Source organism: Somniosus microcephalus, chromosome 33, assembly GCF_052327205.1.
Source record: "Somniosus microcephalus isolate GS21.2 chromosome 33, FLI_Smic_1.0, whole genome shotgun sequence".
Classification (NCBI taxonomy): Eukaryota; Metazoa; Chordata; class Chondrichthyes; order Squaliformes; family Somniosidae; genus Somniosus; species Somniosus microcephalus.
This window is the reverse complement of record NC_141019.1, coordinates 35,010,035-35,028,787: the sequence shown is the minus strand read 5'-3', so window position 1 is coordinate 35,028,787 and position 18,753 is coordinate 35,010,035. Positions and strand designations below refer to the sequence as shown.

Genomic DNA, 18,753 nt, shown 5'->3' with positions numbered 1-18,753 from the left:
CCCCCCTTCCGCCGCTCGCTCGGGGCTCCCCCCCCCCCCCCCCGCCGCTCGCTCGGGGCCGCCCCCCTCCGCTGCTCACTCGGGGCCCCCCCTCCTCCTCCGCTCGCTCGGGGCCCCCCCTCCTCCTCCGCTCGCTCGGGGCCCCCCCTCCTCCTCCGCTCGCTCGGGGCCCCCCCCTCCTCCTCCGCTCGCTCGGGGCCCCCCCTCCTCCTCCGCTCGCTCGGGGCCCCCCCTCCTCCTCCGCTCGCTCGGGGCCCCCCCTCCTCCTCCGCTCGCTCGGGGCCGCCCCCCTCCGCTGCTCACTCGGGGCCGCCCCCCAGGTGCGGCAGCCTAGATTTTGTGCCGAAGTCTCTGGAGTGGGGGCTCGAGCCCACGACTCCGAGGCCCAGGTGCTACCCACTCTCCTGGCTGTGTCTTTCCCTCCACAGCCAGCCCCGGGGGAAGCTGAATCCACTTGTCGCGCCCCGACCGCTTTGGCTGGGATTTGGGTTCGGCCATTTAGGCCCGTTTGGGGGGGGGTGCGGGTGGCAGCGAGGAAGTGCTCGCTGCCGGTTTCCGAACAGTGAGTGACGTTAATGGTCTGTTTCAGGGTGGCTTGATGTCCATGCTGCTCTCACTTGGGCTGGTCCTGTGGCTGTCGTTCACCCCGCACACTCTCGAGAACGAGAAGAAGAGGCTCTGTATCCTGGTAGGATTTGCCTTTTTCACAGGTAATTGTGCATGGCTCAGCCTTGGCGTCAAGCTGTCTGCTATCGGCGTAACACCATGCGTGGAAAGGAGTGATCAACAGTGGGAAACATGCCAGGTTTTTTAAAGCAACGTCTTGTGATGGGTTTAGGTTCCCTGTATCAGATTTGATCCATAAATTCTTCAAGTTTAGTGGTTTGGTTGCTCGCCAACAACAGCAACTCCCATTGATCCCACACCTTTCATGTAGTAAAACGTCCCAAGGCCCTTCACAGGAGCGTAAATCAGACAGAATCTGACCCCGAGCCACATCAGGAGATATTAGGACAGGTGACCAAGAGCTTGGTTAAAGAGGGAGGTTTTAAGGAACGTCTTAAAGGAGGAGAGAGAGGGAGGCGGAGAGGTTTAGGGAGGGAATTCCAGAGCTTAGAGCCCAGGTGGCTGAAGGCACGGCCGCCAATGGTGGAGCGATGGAAATCGGGGGATGCGCAAGAGGGCAGAATTGGAGGAGGTTACAGAGATAGGGAGGGTTGTAGGAGGTTACAGAGATAGGGAGGGTTGTCGGGGGCTGGAGGAGGTTACAGACATAGGGTTGTGGGGGCTGGAGGTGGTTACAGAGATAGGGAGGGTTGTAGGGGGCTGAAGGAGGTTACAGGGATAAGGAGGGTTGTAGGGGGCTGGAGGAGGTTACAGAGATAGGGAGGGTTGTAGGGGGCTGGAGGAGGTTACAGAGATAGGGAGGGTTGTAGGGGGCTGGAGGAGGTTACAGAGATAGGGTTGTAGGGGGCTGGAGGAGGTTACAGAGATAGGGAGGGTTATAGGGGCTGGAGGAGGTTACAGAGATAGGGAGGGTTGTAGGGGGCTGGAGGAGGTTACAGAGATAGGGAGGGTTGTAGGGGGCTGGAGGAGGTTACAGAGACAGGGAGGGTTGTAGGGGGCTGGAGGAGGTTACAGAGATAGGGAGGGTTGTAGGGGGCTGGAGGAGGTTACAGAGATAGGGAGGGTTGTAGGAGGCTGGAGGAGGTTACAGAGATAGGGAGGGTGTAGAGATAGGGAGGGTTGATGAGGCTGGAGGAGGTTACAAAGATAGGGAGGGTTGTAGGGGGCTGGAGGAGGTTACAGAGATAGGGAGGGTTGTCGGGCTGGAGGAGGTTACAGAGATAGGGAGGGTTGTAGGGGGCTGGAGGAGGTTACAGAGATAGGGAGGGTTGTCGGGGGCTGGAGGAGGTTACAGAGATAGGGAGGGGTGTAGGGGCTGGAGGTGGTTACAGAGATAGGGAGGGTTGTAGGGGCTGGAGGAGGTTACAGAGATAGGGAGGGTTGTCGGGGGCTGGAGGAGGTTACAGAGATAGGGAGGGCTGTAGGGATTGGAGGAGGTTACAGAGATAGGGAGGGTTGTAGGGGGCTGGAGGAGGTTACAGAGATAGGGTGGGTTGTAGGGGGCTGGAGGAGGTTACAGAGATAGGGTTGTAGGGGGCTGGAGGAGGTTACAGAGATAGGGTGGGTTGTAGGGGGCTGGAGGAGGTTACAGAGATAGGGAGGGGTGTAGGGACTGGAGGAGGTTACAGAGATAGGGAGGGTTGTCGGGGGCTGGAGGAGGTTACAGAGAGGGAGGGTTGTAGGGGGCTGTAGGAGGTTACAGAGATAGGGAGGGTTGTAGGGGGCTGGAGGAGGTTACAGAGATAGGGAGGGTTGTAGGGGGCTGGAGGAGGTTACAGAGATAGGGAGGGGTGTAGGGGCTGGAGGAGGTTACAGAGATAGGGAGGGTTGTAGGGGGCTGGAGGTGGTTACAGAGATAGGGAGGGTTGTCGGGGGCTGGAGGAGGTTACAGAGATAGGGAGGGTTGTAGGGGGCTGGAGGAGGTTACAGAGATAGGGAGGGTTGTAGGGGGCTGGAGGAGGTTACAGAGATAGGGAGGGTTGTAGGGGGCTGGAGGAGGTTACAGAGATAGGGAGGGGTGTAGGGGCTGGAGGAGGTTACAGAGATAGGGAGGGTTGTAGGGGGCTGGAGGTGGTTACAGAGATAGGGAGGGTTGTCGGCTGGAGGAGGTTACAGAGATAGGGAGGGTTGTAGGGGGCTGGAGGATTTTACAGAGATAGGGTTGTCGGGGGCTGGAGGAGGTTACAGAGATAGGGAGGGTTGTAGGGGGCTGGAGGATTTTACAGAGATAGGGAGGGTTGTCGGGGGCTGGAGGAGGTTACAGAGATACGGAGTGTTGTAGGGGCTGGAGGAGGTTACAGAGATAGGGAGGGTTGTCGGGGGCTGGAGGAGGTTAGAGAGATAGGGAGGGTTGTAGGGGGCTGGAGGAGGTTACAGAGATAGGGAGTGTTGGGGCTGGAGGAGGTTACAGAGATAGGGAGGGTTGTAGCGGCTGGAGGAGGTTACAGAGATAGGGAGTGTTGGGGCTGGAGGAGGTTACAGAGATAGGGAGGGTTGGGGCTGGAGGAGGTTACAGAGATAGGGAGGGTTGTAGGGGCTGGAGGAGGTTACAGAGATAGGGAGGGTTGTGGGGGCTGGAGGAGGTTACAGAGATAGGGAGGGGTGTAGGGACTGGAGGAGGTTACAGAGATAGGGAGGGTTGTCGGGGGCTGGAGGAGGTTACAGAGATAGGGAGGGTTGGGGCTGGAGGAGGTTACAGAGATAGGGAGGGTTGTAGGGGCTGGAGGAGGTTACAAAGATAGGGAGGGTTGTGGGGGCTGGAGGAGGTTACAGAGATAGGGAGGGGTGTAGGGACTGGAGGAGGTTACAGAGATAGGGAGGGTTGTCGGGGGCTGGAGGAGGTTACAGAGATAGGGAGGGTTGTCGGGGGCTGGAGGAGGTTACAGAGATAGGGAGTGTTGTAGGGGCTGGAGGAGGTTACAAAGATAGGGAGGGTTGTAGGGGCTGGAGGAGGTTACAGAGATAGGGAGGGTTGTAGGGGGCTGGAGGAGGTTACAGAGATCGGGAGGGTTGTTGGGGCTGGAGGAGGTTACAGAGATAGGGAGGGGTGTAGGGACTGGAGGAGGTTACAGAGATAGGGAGGGTTGTCGGGGGCTGGAGGAGGTTACAGAGATAGGGAGGGTTGTCGGGGGCTGGAGGAGGTTACAAAGATAGGGAGGGTTGTCGGGGGCTGGAGGAGGTTACAGAGATAGGGAGGGTTGTCGGGGGCTGGAGGAGGTTACAGAGATAGGGAGGGGTGTAGGGGCTGGAGGAGGTTACAGAGATAGGGAGGATTGTAGGGGCTGGAGGAGGTTACAGAGATAGGGAGGGTTGTAGGGGGCTGGAGGAGGTTACAGAGATAGGGAGGGTTGTAGGGGGCTAGAGGAGGTTACAGAGATAGGGAGGATTGTAGGGGCTGGAGGAGGTTACAGAGATAGGGAGGGTTGTCGGGGGCTGGAGGAGGTTACAGAGATAGGGAGGGTTGTAGGGGGCTGGAGGAGGTTACAGAGATAGGGAGGGTTGTAGGGGCTGGAGGAGGTTACAGAGATAGGGAGGGTTGTCGGGGGCTGGAGGAGGTTACAGAGATAGGGAGGGTTGTCGGGGGCTGGAGGAGGTTACAGAGATACGGAGTGTTGTAGGGGCTGGAGGAGGTTACAGAGATAGGGAGGGTTGTAGGGGCTGGAGGAGGTTACAAAGATAGGGAGGGTTGTGGGGGCTGGAGGAGGTTACAGAGATAGGGAGGGGTGTAGGGACTGGAGGAGGTTACAGAGATAGGGAGGGTTGTCGGGGGCTGGAGGAGGTTACAGAGATAGGGAGGGTTGTCGGGGGCTGGAGGAGGTTACAGAGATAGGGAGTGTTGTAGGGGCTGGAGGAGGTTACAAAGATAGGGAGGGTTGTAGGGGCTGGAGGAGGTTACAGAGATAGGGAGGGTTGTAGGGGGCTGGAGGAGGTTACAGAGATCGGGAGGGTTGTTGGGGCTGGAGGAGGTTACAGAGATAGGGAGGGGTGTAGGGACTGGAGGAGGTTACAGAGATAGGGAGGGTTGTCGGGGGCTGGAGGAGGTTACAGAGATAGGGAGGGTTGTCGGGGGCTGGAGGAGGTTACAAAGATAGGGAGGGTTGTCGGGGGCTGGAGGAGGTTACAGAGATAGGGAGGGTTGTCGGGGGCTGGAGGAGGTTACAGAGATAGGGAGGGGTGTAGGGGCTGGAGGAGGTTACAGAGATAGGGAGGATTGTAGGGGCTGGAGGAGGTTACAGAGATAGGGAGGGTTGTAGGGGGCTGGAGGAGGTTACAGAGATAGGGAGGGTTGTAGGGGGCTAGAGGAGGTTACAGAGATAGGGAGGATTGTAGGGGCTGGAGGAGGTTACAGAGATAGGGAGGGTTGTCGGGGGCTGGAGGAGGTTACAGAGATAGGGAGGGTTGTAGGGGGCTGGAGGAGGTTACAGAGATAGGGAGGGTTGTAGGGGCTGGAGGAGGTTACAGAGATAGGGAGGGTTGTCGGGGGCTGGAGGAGGTTACAGAGATAGGGAGGGTTGTCGGGGGCTGGAGGAGGTTACAGAGATACGGAGTGTTGTAGGGGCTGGAGGAGGTTACAGAGATAGGGAGGGGTGTAGGGACTGGAGGAGGTTACAGAGATAGGGAGGGTTGTCGGGGGCTGGAGGAGGTTACAGAGATAGGGAGGGTTGTCGGGGGCTGGAGGAGGTTACAGAGATGGTGTTTATGTTGGTGGTTTGCTGCCCTGTCCTGGTCCTGTGTGTTTAATGGCGGCTGCTCCTTTCCCGTTGCAGGTACCGGGCTGGGACCGCTGATGGATTTTGTCATTTCTATCAACCCTACGTAAGTCTTCGATCTTTGGGCCTTTGTGGGGGCGGGGGTGGAGGGTGTGATCCTGAACTCGGGGGTGTGTCATCGAATCATAGAAAGTTACAGGACAGGAGGAGGCCGTTCAGCCCATCGTGTCCGTGCCGGCCGACCAAGAGCTCTGCAGCCTAATCCCACTTTCCAGCTCTTGGTCCGTAGCCCTGTAGGTTACGGCACTTCGAGTGCATATCCAAGTACTTTTTAAATGCCATGAGGGTCTCTGCCTCTCCCACCCTTTCAGGCAGTGAGTTCCAGACCCCCACCACCCTCTGGGTGAAAAAAGTTCTCCTCAACTCCCCTCTAAACCTCCGACCAATTACTTTAAATCTATGCCCCCTGGTTATTGACCTCTCTGTGAAGGGAAATAGGTCCTTCCTATCCACTCTATCTAGGCCCCTCATAATTTTATACACCTCAATTAGATTCCCCCCCTCAGCCTCCTCTGTTCCAAAGAAAACAACCCCAGCCTACCCAATCTTTCCTCATAGCTAAACTTCCCCAGCCCAGGCAACATCCTCGTAAATCTCCTCTGTAGTGCAATCACATCCTTCCTGTAAGTCTGAGCCCTTCACCACCCCATTTCGCCGTTTCCTCGGAGACTTTTGTAATTCCACCCCCCCCCCGGTCGCAAGAGTGCTGCCTTTGTTCTGGGGAGGGGCCTCCGCAGCCCTGTGGTATCCTGTCCACACGGTGCGGGTCTGCTGTTTGATGCAGGAGGAATGGCAGATCCTGTTTCCCCCCCCAGCACCGGCACATCCAGCAGGGTGTCTTGTTGCGGGCAGGAACTCTGGCTGTTTCTTTCCCACCCCCCGCCACCCTATCCCAGGGGGGAAATGAGGAGGCCAGTTCATGCCTGTGTCAGTCCTGTCAGCTTGGCTGAAATCTGGACAGTTTGGGATCTGGTGGTCTGTGTGATTGTGCCTGAGGTCTTGAGAATGGGGCGGGGAGCGATTTAATTAATTTTTTTTAGAACGGATTCGCGCTCCCACCCGACGGATTGGCGAGTTTTCTTCTGTGAAGGAGCTGCTGTGGAGTGCAGCAAAGGCCCGGATTCCCATCCACAGTCTGCGCTGGGGTGGCTGCTACATGGGTGGGGGTGCGTCCAGCGCGCGTGCCTCTCTCTCGTGGCACGCCGCTGAGCGGTCTCTGCCCCAGCACGAGTCCGCGCCTTCCCGTCGAGGAGAGCAGAGAGAGGGGGTTGGGGTTGCCACAGGGTGGCTGGTACCGCACGGATAACCCTTGGGCTGTTGTAACACGACATGTTTGTCTCCGCAGCATCATCCCCACCGCCTTCCTGAGCTCAGCCCTCATCTTCTGCTGCTTCTCACTGAGTGCCTTGTACGCAAAACGCCGCAGTTACCTCTTCCTCGGAGGTGAGATATCGGGGACAGGACTTTGTTAACAGCCAGGCCCCCCACGTGCCTTCCATGCGCAGTCCTGCCTGTTTAGTGTTAACTCCCGCCAGCGTTGATCTGCCACGGTACATGGCGGGTTTCGGGTGTAGTTCGTGTACGGACGGCAGAGTGCGCAGGCCAAGCGCAAAGTACTCTCTAACTCGAGCTGCCTTCCCATCTAGCGGAGCGAAATGTTCACTCTCCGCGCCGCCACCTCCATTCACAGAAACGCAGCAGCCAATTTGCGCACAGCAAGTTACCACAACCAGCAGTGTGATCACAGACCATATCTGTGCTTTTTAGTGATGTTGGTTGAGGGATAAATATTTGACACCAGACACCGGGGAGAACTCCCTGGCTCCTCTTCAAAGGTAGTGGTCGTGGGATCCGATGGTGCGGCGCTCCCTCAGTGCCGCCCCTCCGACGGCGCGGCGCTCCCTCAGTGCCGCCCCTCCGACGGCGCGGCGCTCCCTCTGCGCCGCCCCTCCGACAGCGCGCCGCTGGATTATGGGGCTCAAGTCTCTGAATTGGGAGTCGAACTCGCATCTCTCTGACTCGGAGGTGAGAGTACTACCCACTGAGCCACGCCTGACACCTTAGATGGCGATAACACAAGGTCGGCTATAGTGTTGTTTCTTTCTGGAGGATGGGTAGTTACGGAATGGTTTATGTGGGTTAAACAGCAAGGCTCCCTGTTTGCTTCCTTTCTCCTGTGACTTTGGCCTGTTAATTTTTATCCTCTGCCCCTCCCTCTCCTAGGTATCCTGATGTCTCTCCTCACCGTGCTGTGTTTGCTTCCCCTGGTCAACCTCATGTTCGGATCGGTCCTGCTGGTTAAGGTAAACCTTCAGTGAACTGTGCAGTTATTTTTTTGTTCATGGGATGTGAGCATTTATTGACCATCCCCCTAATTGCCCTCGAGAAGGTGGCGGTGAGCCGCCGCCTTGAACCACCGCAGTCCCGTGTGGTGAAGGTGCTCCCACAGTGCCGTTAGGGAGGGAGTTCCAGGGTTTTGACCCAGCGACGCTGAAGGAACGGCCGATATATTTCCAAGTCAGGATGGTGTGAAACTTGGAGGTGGTGGTGTTCCCATGCACCTGCTGCCCTTGTCCTTCTAGGTGGAAGAGGTCGCGGGTTTGGGAGGTGCTGCCGAAGAAGCCTTGGTGAGTTGCTGCAGTGCATCTTGTAGATGGTACACACTGCAGCCACGGTGCGCCGGTGGTGGAGGGAGTGAATGTTTAAGGTGGTGGATGGGGTGCCCATCAAGCGGGGCTGCTTTGTCCTGGATGGTGTCGAGCTTCTCGAGTGTTGTTGGAGCTGCACTCATCCAGGCAAGTGGAGAGTATTCCATCACACTCCTGACTTGTGCCTTGTAGATGGTGGAAAGGCTTTGGGGAGTCAGGAGGTGAGACACTCGCCGCAGAATACCCAGCCTCTGACCTGCTCTTGCAGCCACAGTATTTATGTGGCTGGTCCAGTCAGAAGCAGCAGTAAAGTGGAGTCTGGAGGTCATCAGTGGAGTTTGTGAAGTGGCCAATGGGGAGTGGGGCGCGAGTGTCCAAGAGGGTGATTAGGGGTGTGGGTGTGCGAGAGGTGGGGACGAGGGAGGGGGCGCGGGCAGGTGACGCTGGGGCGGGAAACACAGACTCTATGCTGCCACCCTGGGGGTGTGAACAGATGTACGCGATTTGGCCGCAGCGTTTGCCGTGCCCACATTGGGATAACGTCTGAAGTCGGGAGATTTAAAACCGGGCGCCGTCGGGATTGACAGCTCCAGCGGGAAAGGGGGGGTGCGCCGGGGCTGGTGGTCAGGGAGCAGCGCCTTAAGTTCTGGTGTAACGGTGCCGTCGCTCTCGAGCGGCCGCTGGCGCTAGCCACATTTAACCGGCCTTGTTTCCACTCGCAGGCTCAGCTGTACATCGGTCTCCTGGTCTTCTGCGGATTTATCCTGTTTGACACCCAGCTCATCATCGAGAAAGCAGAGAACGGTGACAAGGACTATATCTGGTGAGTGCGGCTGTGTCTCTGCTCTCTGGCGTTTGGAATGATGAGAGGTGATCTCATTGAAACGCATAAGATTCTTGGAGGGCTTGACAGGTAGAGGCTGTTCATAACATAAGAAATAGGAGCAGGATTCGGCCCCTCGAGCCTGCTCCGCCATTCAATGAGATCATGGCTGATCATCTGCCTCAACTCCATTCACCGGCCCTATCGCCGTATCCCTTGATGCCCTTACTAGTCAGAAATCTATCGACTTCTGTTTTGAATATACCCAATGACTGAGCCTCCACAGCCCTCTGGGGTAGAGAATTCCAAAGATTCGCCGCCCTCTGTGTGAAGAAATCCCTCCTCATCTCAGTCCTGAATGGCCGACCCTTTATCCTGAGGCTGTGGCCCCTGGTTCTAGACTCCCCAGCCAAGGGAAACATTCTCCCAGCATCCACCCTATCGAGCCCTGTAATAATTTTGTATGCTTCAATGAGATCCCCTCTCATTCTTCTGAATTCAAGAGAATACAGGCCTAGTTTACTCAATCTCTTCTCATACGACAGTCCCGCCATCCCAGGAATCAATCTCGTTGCACTCCCTCTATGGCAAGTATATCCTTCCTTAGGTTCACCCCCTGGCTGGAAATAATGTCATGAAAACTTCGATCAAATCACCCCCTAAACCTCCAAAATTCCAGGGAATACAACAGTAGTTTGTACCGAGGTCGCTCTTGAGACCTGCCCTGCTGAGATTCCCCTGACGCTCCACCTGTGGTTAAGTAGCCCGCAAGCACTCGGAGTTGAGGTTCCCACAGGCCACCGCTGCCCACAGGTGTATGGGGTGCCATCTCGGGGCGTGTTTCACCGCCCATGAACCCAGTGGGGCACCAGATCTAGGATCGTACACGTTGACCTCTCGGGGGAGGGCCTGTAGTTTATCTTCGCTTGCTTTCTCCAGGGCCCCTCGTGTATCTTTCTCTCGTCGGCCGTGGGTCGCACTCTGTCACCTCCGAGTCCGAAGGTTCATGCCCCACTCCAGAAACGGGAGCGCAATAATCCAGGCTGACACTCCAGTGCAGTACTGAGGGTGCGCAGCACTATCGGAGGGGCAGTACTGAGGGTGCGCAGTACTGAGGGAGTGCGGCACTGTCGGAGGGGCAGTACTGAGGGAGCGCCGCACTGTCGGAGGGGCAGTACTGAGGGAGCGCCGCACTGTCGGAGGGGCAGTACTGAGGGAGCGCCGCGCTGTCGGAGGGGCAGTACTGAGGGAACACCGCACTGTCGGAGGGGCAGTACTGAGGGAGTGCGGCACTGTCGGAGGGGCAGTACTGAGGGAGCGCCGCGCTGTCGGAGGGGCGGTACTGAGGGAGAGCCGCACTGTCGGAGGGGCAGTACCGAGGGAGCACCGCACTGTCGGAGGGGCAGTACCGAGGGAGCGCCGCACTGTCGGAGGGGCAGTACCAAGGGAGCGTCGCACTGTCGGAGGGGCGGTACTGAGGGAGCACCGCACTGTCGGAGGGGCGGTACTGAGGGAGAACTGCACTGTCGGAGGGGCGGTACTGAGGGAGCGTCGCACTGTCGGAGGGGCAGTACTGAGGGAGCGTCGCACTGTCGGAGGGGCGGTACTGAGGGAGAGGCACACTGTCAGAGGGGCAGTACTGAGGGAGCGCCGCACTGTCGGAGCGGCGGTACTGAGGGAGCGCCGCACTGTCGGAGGGGCGGTACTGAGGGAGGGCTGCACTGTCGGAGGGGCGGTACTGAGGGAGCGCCGCACTGTCGGAGGGTCGGTACTGAGGGAGGGCCGCACTGTCGGAGGGGCGGTACTGAGGGAGCGCCGCACTGTCGGAGGGTCGGTACTGAGGGAGCGCCGCACTGTCGGAGATGCAGTACTGAGGGAGCGCAGTACTGGGGGAGAGGCACACTGTCGGAGGGGCAGTACTGAGGGATCGCCGCACTGTCGGAGGGGCAGTAGTGAGGGAGCGCCGCACTGTCGGAGGGGCAATGCTGAGGGAGCGCCGCACTGTCGGAGGTGCCGTTTTTCGGATGAGACATTAAACCAAGGCCCCGTCTGCCCCCTCAGGTGGATGTAAAAGATCCCACGGTCACTATTCCGAAGAAGAGCAGGGGGGAGTTCTCCCCGGTGTCCTGGGGCCAATATTTACCCCTCAACCAACATCACTAAAACAGATGATCTGGTCATTTATCACATTACTGTTTGTGGGAGCTTGCTGTGCGCAAATTGTCTGCCTCGTTTCCCACATTACAACAGTGACTACACTTCAAAAAGTACTTCATTGGCTGTAAAGCGCTTTGTGACGTCCTGAGGTGGTGAAAGGGTGCTGTATAAATGCAACTTTTGTCTCCCCTCAGGCACTGTCTGGATCTTTTCATGGATTTCATTGCAGTCTTCAGAAAGCTCATGTTGCTTCTTGCCATGAATGAGAAGGTAAGGCTTTCGCTCTGTCGGCCCTTTGTACATCCGTATGTCGTCACTACCCCGTGAGAAGGCTAAATTTAGGTGTTCAAAATTACAAGGGGTTGAGAGTAGAAAGGGAGAAATTGTTTCCTGTAGCAGGAGGGTCGGTAACCAAAGGGGTGAGATACAGAGTAAAGCTCCCTCTACATTCTCCCATCAAACACTCCCAGGGCAGGTACAGCACAGGTTAGATACAGAGTAAAGCTCCCTCTACACTGCCCCATCAAACACTCCCAGGGCAGGTACAGCACGGGGTTAGATACAGAGTAAAGCTCCCTCTACACTGTCCCCATCAAACACTCCCAGGGCAGGTACAGCACGGGGTTAGATACAGAGTAAAGCTCCCTCTACACTGTCCCATCAAACACTCCCAGGACAGGTACAGCACGGGGTTAGATACAGAGTAAAGCTCCCTCTACACTGTCCCATCAAACACTCCCAGTGCAGGTACAGCACGGGGTTAGATACAGAGTAAAGCTCCCTCTACACTGTCCCATCAAATACTCCCAGGGCAGGTACAGCACGGGTTAGATACCGAGTAAAGCTCCCTCTACACTGTCACATTAAACACTCGCAGGACAGGTACAGCACGGGGTTAGATACAGAGTAAAGCTCCCTCTACACTGTCCCCATCAAACACTCCCAGGACAGGTACAGCACGGGGTTAGATACAGAGTAAAGCTCCCTCTACAGTGTCCCCCATCAAACACTCCCAGGGCAGGTACAGCATGGGTTAGATACAGAGCAAAGCTCCCTCTACACTGTCCCATCAAACACTCCCAGGGCAGGTACAGCACGGGTTAGATATAAGTAAAGCTACCTCTACACTGTCCCATCAAACACTCCCAGGGCAGGTACAGCACGGTATTAGATACAGAGTAAAGCTCCCTCTACACTGTCCCATCAAACACTCCCAGGGCAGGTACAGCACGGGGTTAGATACAGAGTAAAGCTCCCTCTGCACTGTCCCCATCAAACACTCCCAGGGCAGGTACAGCACGGGTTAGATACAGAGTAAAGCTCCCTCTACACTGTCCCATCAAACACTCCCAGGGCAGGTACAGCACGGGGTTAGATACAGAGTAAAGCTCCCTCTACACTGTCCCCATCAAACACTCCAAGGGCAGGTACAGCACGGGTTAGATACAGAGTAAAGCTCCCTCTGTACTGTCCCATCAAACACTCCCAGGGCAGGTACAGCACGGGTTAGATACAGAGTAAAGCTCCCTCTACACTGTCCCCATCAAACACTCCCAGAACAAGTACAGCACGGGGTTAGATACAGAGTAAAGCTCCCTCTACACTGTCCCATCAAACACTCCCTGTGCAGGTACAGCACGGGGTTAGATACAGAGTAAAGCTCCCTCTACACTGTCCCCATCAAACACTCCCAGGACAGGTACAGCACGGGTTAGATACAGAGTAAAGCTCCCTCTACACTGTCCCATCAAACACTCCCTGTGCAGGTACAGCACGGGGTTAGATACAGAGTAAAGCTCCCTCTACACTGTCCCATCAAACTCTCACAGGGCAGGTACAGCACGGGGTTAGATACAGAGTAAAGCTCCCTCTACACTGTCCCATCAAAAACTCCCAGGGCAGGTACAGCACGGGGTTAGATACAGAGTAAAGCTCCCTCTACGCTGTCAAATCAAACACTCCCAGGGCAGGTACAGCACGGGTTAGATGCAGAGTAAAGCTCCCTCTACACTGTCCCATCAAACACTCCCAGAACAAGTACAGCACGGGGTTAGATACAGAGTAAAGCTCCCTCTACACTGTCCCATCAAACACTCCCTGTGCAGGTACAGCACGGGTTAGATACAGAGTAAAGCTCCCTCTACACTGTCCCATCAAACTCTCACAGGGCAGGTACAGCACGGGGTTAGATACAGAGTAAAGCTCCCTCTACACTGTCCCAACAAACACTCCCAGGGCAGGTACAGCACGGTTTAGATACAGAGTAAAGCTCCCTCTACACTGTCCCATCAAACACTCCCAGGGCAGGTACAGCACGGGGTTAGATACAGAGTAAAGCTCCCTCTACGCTGTCAAATCAAACACTCCCAGGGCAGGTACAGCACGGGTTAGATGCAGAGTAAAGCTCCCTCTACACTGTCCCATCAAACACTCCCAGGGCAGGTACAGCACGGTATTAGATACAGAGTATAGCTCCCTCTACACTGTCCCATCAAACACTCCCAGGGCAGGTACAGCACGGGGTTAGATACAGAGTAAAGCTCCCTCTACACTGTCCCCATCAAACACTCCCAGGGCAGGTACAGCACGGGTTAGATACAGAGTAAAGCTCCCTCTACACTGTCCCATCAAACACTCCCAGGACAGGTACAGCACAGGTTAGATACAGAGTAAAGCTCCCTCTACACTGTCCCATCAAACACTCTCAGGGCAGGTACAGCATGGGTTAGATACAGAGTAAAGCTCCCTCTACACTGTCCCATCAAACACTCCTGGGGCAGGTACAGCACGGGTTAGATACAGAGTAAAGCTCACTCTACACTGTCCCATCAAACACTCCCAGGGCAGGTACAGCACGGGTTAGATACAGAGTAAAGCTCCCTCTACACTGTCCCATCAAACACTCCCAGGGCAGGTACAGCGTGGGTTAGATACAGAGTAAAGCTCCCTCTACACTGTCCCCATCAAACACTCCCAGGGCAGGTACAGCACGGGTTAGATACAGAGTAAAGCTCCCTCTACACAGGAGTAGGCCGCCATTCAGCCCCCTCGAGCCTGTTACATTAGGAACAGGAGGAGGCCATTCACCCCACGAGCCTGTTACATTAGGAACCCCCGTGTGGAAGGCGCTGAGATGAACTCCCGGCCTGTTTGTGTCTCTGCAGGACAAGAAGCGGAAGAGCGACTCCAAGTAATGTGAAGAAAGCATTACTGAAGAACTTTTTTTTTTCTCCTCCCTGCTTACTTTGCACTCATTAAAAAGAATGATTGAGAAGCTGAAGATTATCAAATGCTCTGGTGCTTGCTGTTATTCTTCCCTACCCTCGATAATCTGAATAGGAGATATTAATAATAGGAGCGGGCAGCGCCAGCACGAACTGAGGCAGCTTTGCTGTTTCCTTGTTTCTTCTACTTCCCATCTTTGCTTTGCTTTTTTTTCCCCTCTTTCTGTCGCAGAGCTTCCCCTGGAGACGCGGGGAGGGGGTTTGTGTGCAGTCTGGGTGTCCTGGAGTGTGCGCGCACTTCACCATCGCTTGGCTCTGTGAGGGAGTCCAGCTCCTGCAGTGATCAGCCTGTGGGCTTCCCTGCTTTTATTCCTTCCTTCCCTCCCTCCCTTCCTTTCTTTCACGCTTTCTCCTTCCTCCTCTCCTTGCCTCCTTCCCCTCTCTCCTTCCTCCCCTCTCTCTCTCTCGCCCTCCCCCGACCCAATCGCACGCATTGAGAATTTTTGTGCGCTCTTTCCCTCCCTCCCCCTTCTCTCCCCGCACCCCCCCCCCCCCCCCCTCCCCTGCTCAGAGGTTATGCCCAGACCTGGTGAAAGATGTCGATAATGCAGGGCAGGGGGAGAAAGGCTGGCTGGTGGGTCACTGTTCTGGATAGGGGAGAGGGTGTCCACTTTGCGGCGGCCCTCTATTGCCGGTGTCTTAAGCACTTGGGGTGAGGTGCCTTCGGGACTTGGGGAACTTCAACCCAGTTGCAGGTTGGGTGGGGGGGGGGGGGGGGCGCTGGGCTTGCTGGTCACCTCGGCCGCCGAGTTCTCCGCTGCGTTTGCTTGAGTCGTGACTTTGGTTAACCTTTAGTGTTGAATTGTCCTGGTCTGGGGGAGGTGATGCCGGCCGTGAGATTCCACGAGTTTTGCAGCCAATTTTTTTTTTTTCCCCCCTCCCATCTTGAGGTTGATCTTAGCGCTGTGGTGGTGGGAAGGTGGTCCCGTACAGCCGCCCCCCCCCGCCGCAGGCATGGTCCTGCCAATGGCCAGGGAACTAACTCCTCGTGTGTGCAGTGGGAGCTCATCGTAAAGCTGATTAACGTCGGCGCCGATAGCGCACCTCCCGGGTCAATCAAAATCCGAGAATTTACAGAGGGGCGGGGGCTCTGTATAGCGAGCAAAATGATTTTGAGGGCGGTGGGGGTGGGAGATGCGCAAGAAGAGAGGGGGGCAGCCACGAGAACTTTTTGTTAGGCTTTTGAACGCGGAGGAAGACTGTGAATTTTTGAAGAGTTCCAAAGGGTTGGAGTCATGGTGACTGAGACCAGAGACGTGCGAAGTACGTCACTCGACCGCTGGTTAAATGTGTGCCCCTCCATCCCGTCCCACTCTTACCCGCAACCCCCCCCCCCACATCTCAAACTCTGCAAGATTCAAGCAGCTGAGCATTAATTTAAGTGCAGAATTAAACCCATCGTTCCCTTTGTAATGGCGATGCGACCACCTGCATTTTTGTTTCTGATAAAACTTTGTGCTGTACAAATGATTGGAATCCCTATGCTTATGAGTGGGGGGGGGGCTGATAAATCACTGGTTTCCCCAAGTACCATGTCCGTAAGTAACATATCATCACTCAACCGCCCCAGCCTCCCCTTCGTTTGAATGTTGGTGCACTTAGTAAGCTCAGAGGCTGTGCTCACGTTAAAGTCGTGCGACACTCCCGGTTCGTCCACGTCCGGATTGCGCCCCCCCCCCCCCCCCCACCGTCGCTGTGCGTGGCGGATCTGTAACCGCCGGCACTTCAGCCGCCTTCCTCACCCTCCTCTCCCGCAATGTGCAGCAGCAGCACCTGGGTCCCAGTTTCAGCAGGACAAGGGTCGATAGTTGTACTGCTGGGTGATTCTCCGCAGTTGCGTGGCTAACGTAGTAACTCTCCGGCCGTTCTAACTAACGCACCCAGCACGAGCCAGAAAGACGCGCGAGCCACCGCGGCCATCACCTTTGATCGCAGCCCATTCACGGCGAATTTGCGGGTGTCCGCCGTGGCTCAGTGTGGGTAGCTCGCTCTCTCCCCTCTGATTCAGAAGGTCGTGGGTTCGAGCCCCCACTCCAGAGACTTGAGCCCCGCATGATCCAGGCCGACACTCCTGGTGCCAGTACTGAAGGAGCGCCGCAGTACTGAGGGAGCACCGCACTGTCGGAGGGTCGGTACTGAGGGAGCGCCGCACTGTCGGAGGGTCGGTACTGAGGGAGCGCCGCACTGTCGGAGGGTCAGTACTGAGGGAGCGCCGCACTGTCTGAGGGGCAGTACTGAAGGAGTTCTCCCAGGCGTCCCAGCTGACATATTCCCCAATCCCCACACTGCCCCCCTCTTTCCCCGCACTCAAACAAACGCAAGCTCGCTCTCATTTGCTGCTTTTACGTTGCTGCGTCTGACTGCATAAGAGTGACTGCACTTGAGAAGTAATCAGTTAGTTTCAAAGCACTTTGCAACCTCCTAATGGTGTGATAAGATGCTGTGTGTCTGTCTCTCTCTTTACAAGGCCAGCTATCTCTCTGACACGGCTATCTCTGCGAGCCCCTACCCTTTAGAAGTGCCATGTTCGAAGGTTTATCTTGTTTTAACTGCCCACTTTAACTAATGATGATTTCGTACTGAAGAATCGCGACTGTGAATCGGCAGATCAGAGGTTCACGCTGTGATTGCTTATTGTGAAGATACTTTTGAAACAAACAATTAATTAATTGCTGTACTGGTTTCTAATAAATAAAGTCTTAACTTTGTATTAATTTCTGGGTTTTTGATTTGATGGAATAAAAATACAAACACACCAAACCGCCCCTTAATTTCAGTTTATCCCCACCCCCCTTTCGGGGCGGTGATTCAGTGGGTGCCAGGCGCACTCGGGGCCTTCCTTCACGCTCTAGTCTGAACAGGGTATCAGTGCGATATTCGGCAATGGGTGGCCTCGGTGCTCACAGTTTACAAATGCACTGTCCAGCGGGAGTCACTGGATAATGGTTTTCGCACTCTATATGTCTCTCTCCACCCCCATGTGTGCATTTCTGTCCTCTCTCCCCTTCCTCCCTCCGCCCATGTCTGCATTGTGCTCTCGCACACGCTCTCGTTCTTTCTCCTTCCCTCCATCTGTCTTCCCCACCCATGTTGCACCCTTTGTGTCTGCATTGTACTTCTGCTCTGTCTCTCTTTAGTCCTCTTTCTCTTGCCCTCATTTTCTATTTCTTCCCCTCTCCTACCCTCATTTTCCTCTTTCTCCCTCTTCCCCTTTCTCCTTCCCCTTCCTCCCACCCTCTTGCCCTTCCTCCCACCCTCTTGCCCGCCCTTCCTCCCGCCCTCTTGCCCGCCCTTCCTCCCGCCCTCTTGCCCTCCCGCCCTCTCGCCCGCCCTTCCTCCCTCCCGCCCGCCCTCCCTCCCTCTGCCCCTGGCTCTCAGCCCCTCTCCTTTCTTTTTTTCTTCCCGCCCTGGGCACAGTGACCAGCTCTGTCTCTCGGGCCCTGATTGTTGCCCGGGCTAACTGAGCCTAGGCCAGGGACGGAAGCGTGATCCATCCTGGTGGATGTGGCTCTTTGACGTGATGGGCCAGTGCCCTGGGCGGGGGCGGGAGGCAGGGGCCAGTCATTGTACATCCATTGAAAACTTCAAAAGGGCGTTTGATATTGGAGCGCCCAGACACAGGTTGGATGAGGGATTCACACCCGTGCTTCCCTCGCGCACCGTTCCTGCCCAGTCTTGGAGTTGAAATGGAGAGACGCGGAGGTGAGTGATGCAAGGTGGAATCCTGCGCGAGGTACAGGTAACGCCTTGATCAGAATGACCTGCAATGCACCTTGTAACTTTTCCAACCTTCGCTGTAATCTTGGGCTTTGGTTGATTTTAACATGGAATTTACAACACAGAAACAGGCCATTCGGCCCACCGAGTCAATGCTGGTGTTTATGCTTCACACACTCCACCTCACCCCATCACCATAACTACCTATTCCTTTCTCCCTCATGTGCTTAGCCAGCTTCCCTTTAAATACATCTGTGCTATTCACTTCAGGCATTCCCTATAGAAGTGAGTTCCACGTTCTCCCCACTCTGGGTGAAGAAGTTTCTCCTGAATTCCCCATTGGATTTATTAGTGACTGTCTTATATTGATGACCACCCGCCCCCACCAGTGGAAATGTCTTCATGTCAACCCTATTGAAGCCCTTCATAATCTTCAAGTCCTCAATCAGGTCACTGTTGACATTTAACTGTTAGTCAAGCTCGTTCTCTGGTTCACAGCGACGTGTTTCAAGTCAGGACCAGACACTGAGGGTGCTGTAGGCGGACCAGACTTTAATCGTACAGTGTGGGTTTCTGCTTCTATAAGCCATGACACCGAGGTAGAACCCTCGCCTGAGCCAGAAGGCCGTGGCTTCAAGTCCCACTCCAGAGACTTGAGCACAAAAATCTAGGCTGACACTCCAGTGCAGTACTGAGGGAGCGCCGCACTGTCGGAGGGGCAGTACTGA

The 18,753-nt window shown here is 55.9% G+C and overlaps 1 protein-coding gene across 1 annotated transcript in view; it reads left to right on the top strand.

Annotated features, from left to right (window-relative positions):
• tmbim6 (transmembrane BAX inhibitor motif containing 6) overlaps positions 1-17,016 on the top strand; it is a 31,336-nt gene extending 14,320 nt beyond the window's left edge. Inside the window, exons 4-10 of the mRNA XM_085973029.1 lie at positions 590-710; positions 5,394-5,442; positions 6,742-6,839; positions 7,620-7,699; positions 8,767-8,867; positions 11,219-11,294; positions 14,189-17,016. Coding sequence (XP_085829155.1) covers positions 590-710; positions 5,394-5,442; positions 6,742-6,839; positions 7,620-7,699; positions 8,767-8,867; positions 11,219-11,294; positions 14,189-14,218 — 555 coding nt within the window. The 3' untranslated portion in view covers positions 14,219-17,016. The remainder of the gene's footprint in view (positions 1-589; positions 711-5,393; positions 5,443-6,741; positions 6,840-7,619; positions 7,700-8,766; positions 8,868-11,218; positions 11,295-14,188) is intronic.
• Positions 17,017-18,753: the final 1,737 nt, after the last annotated feature.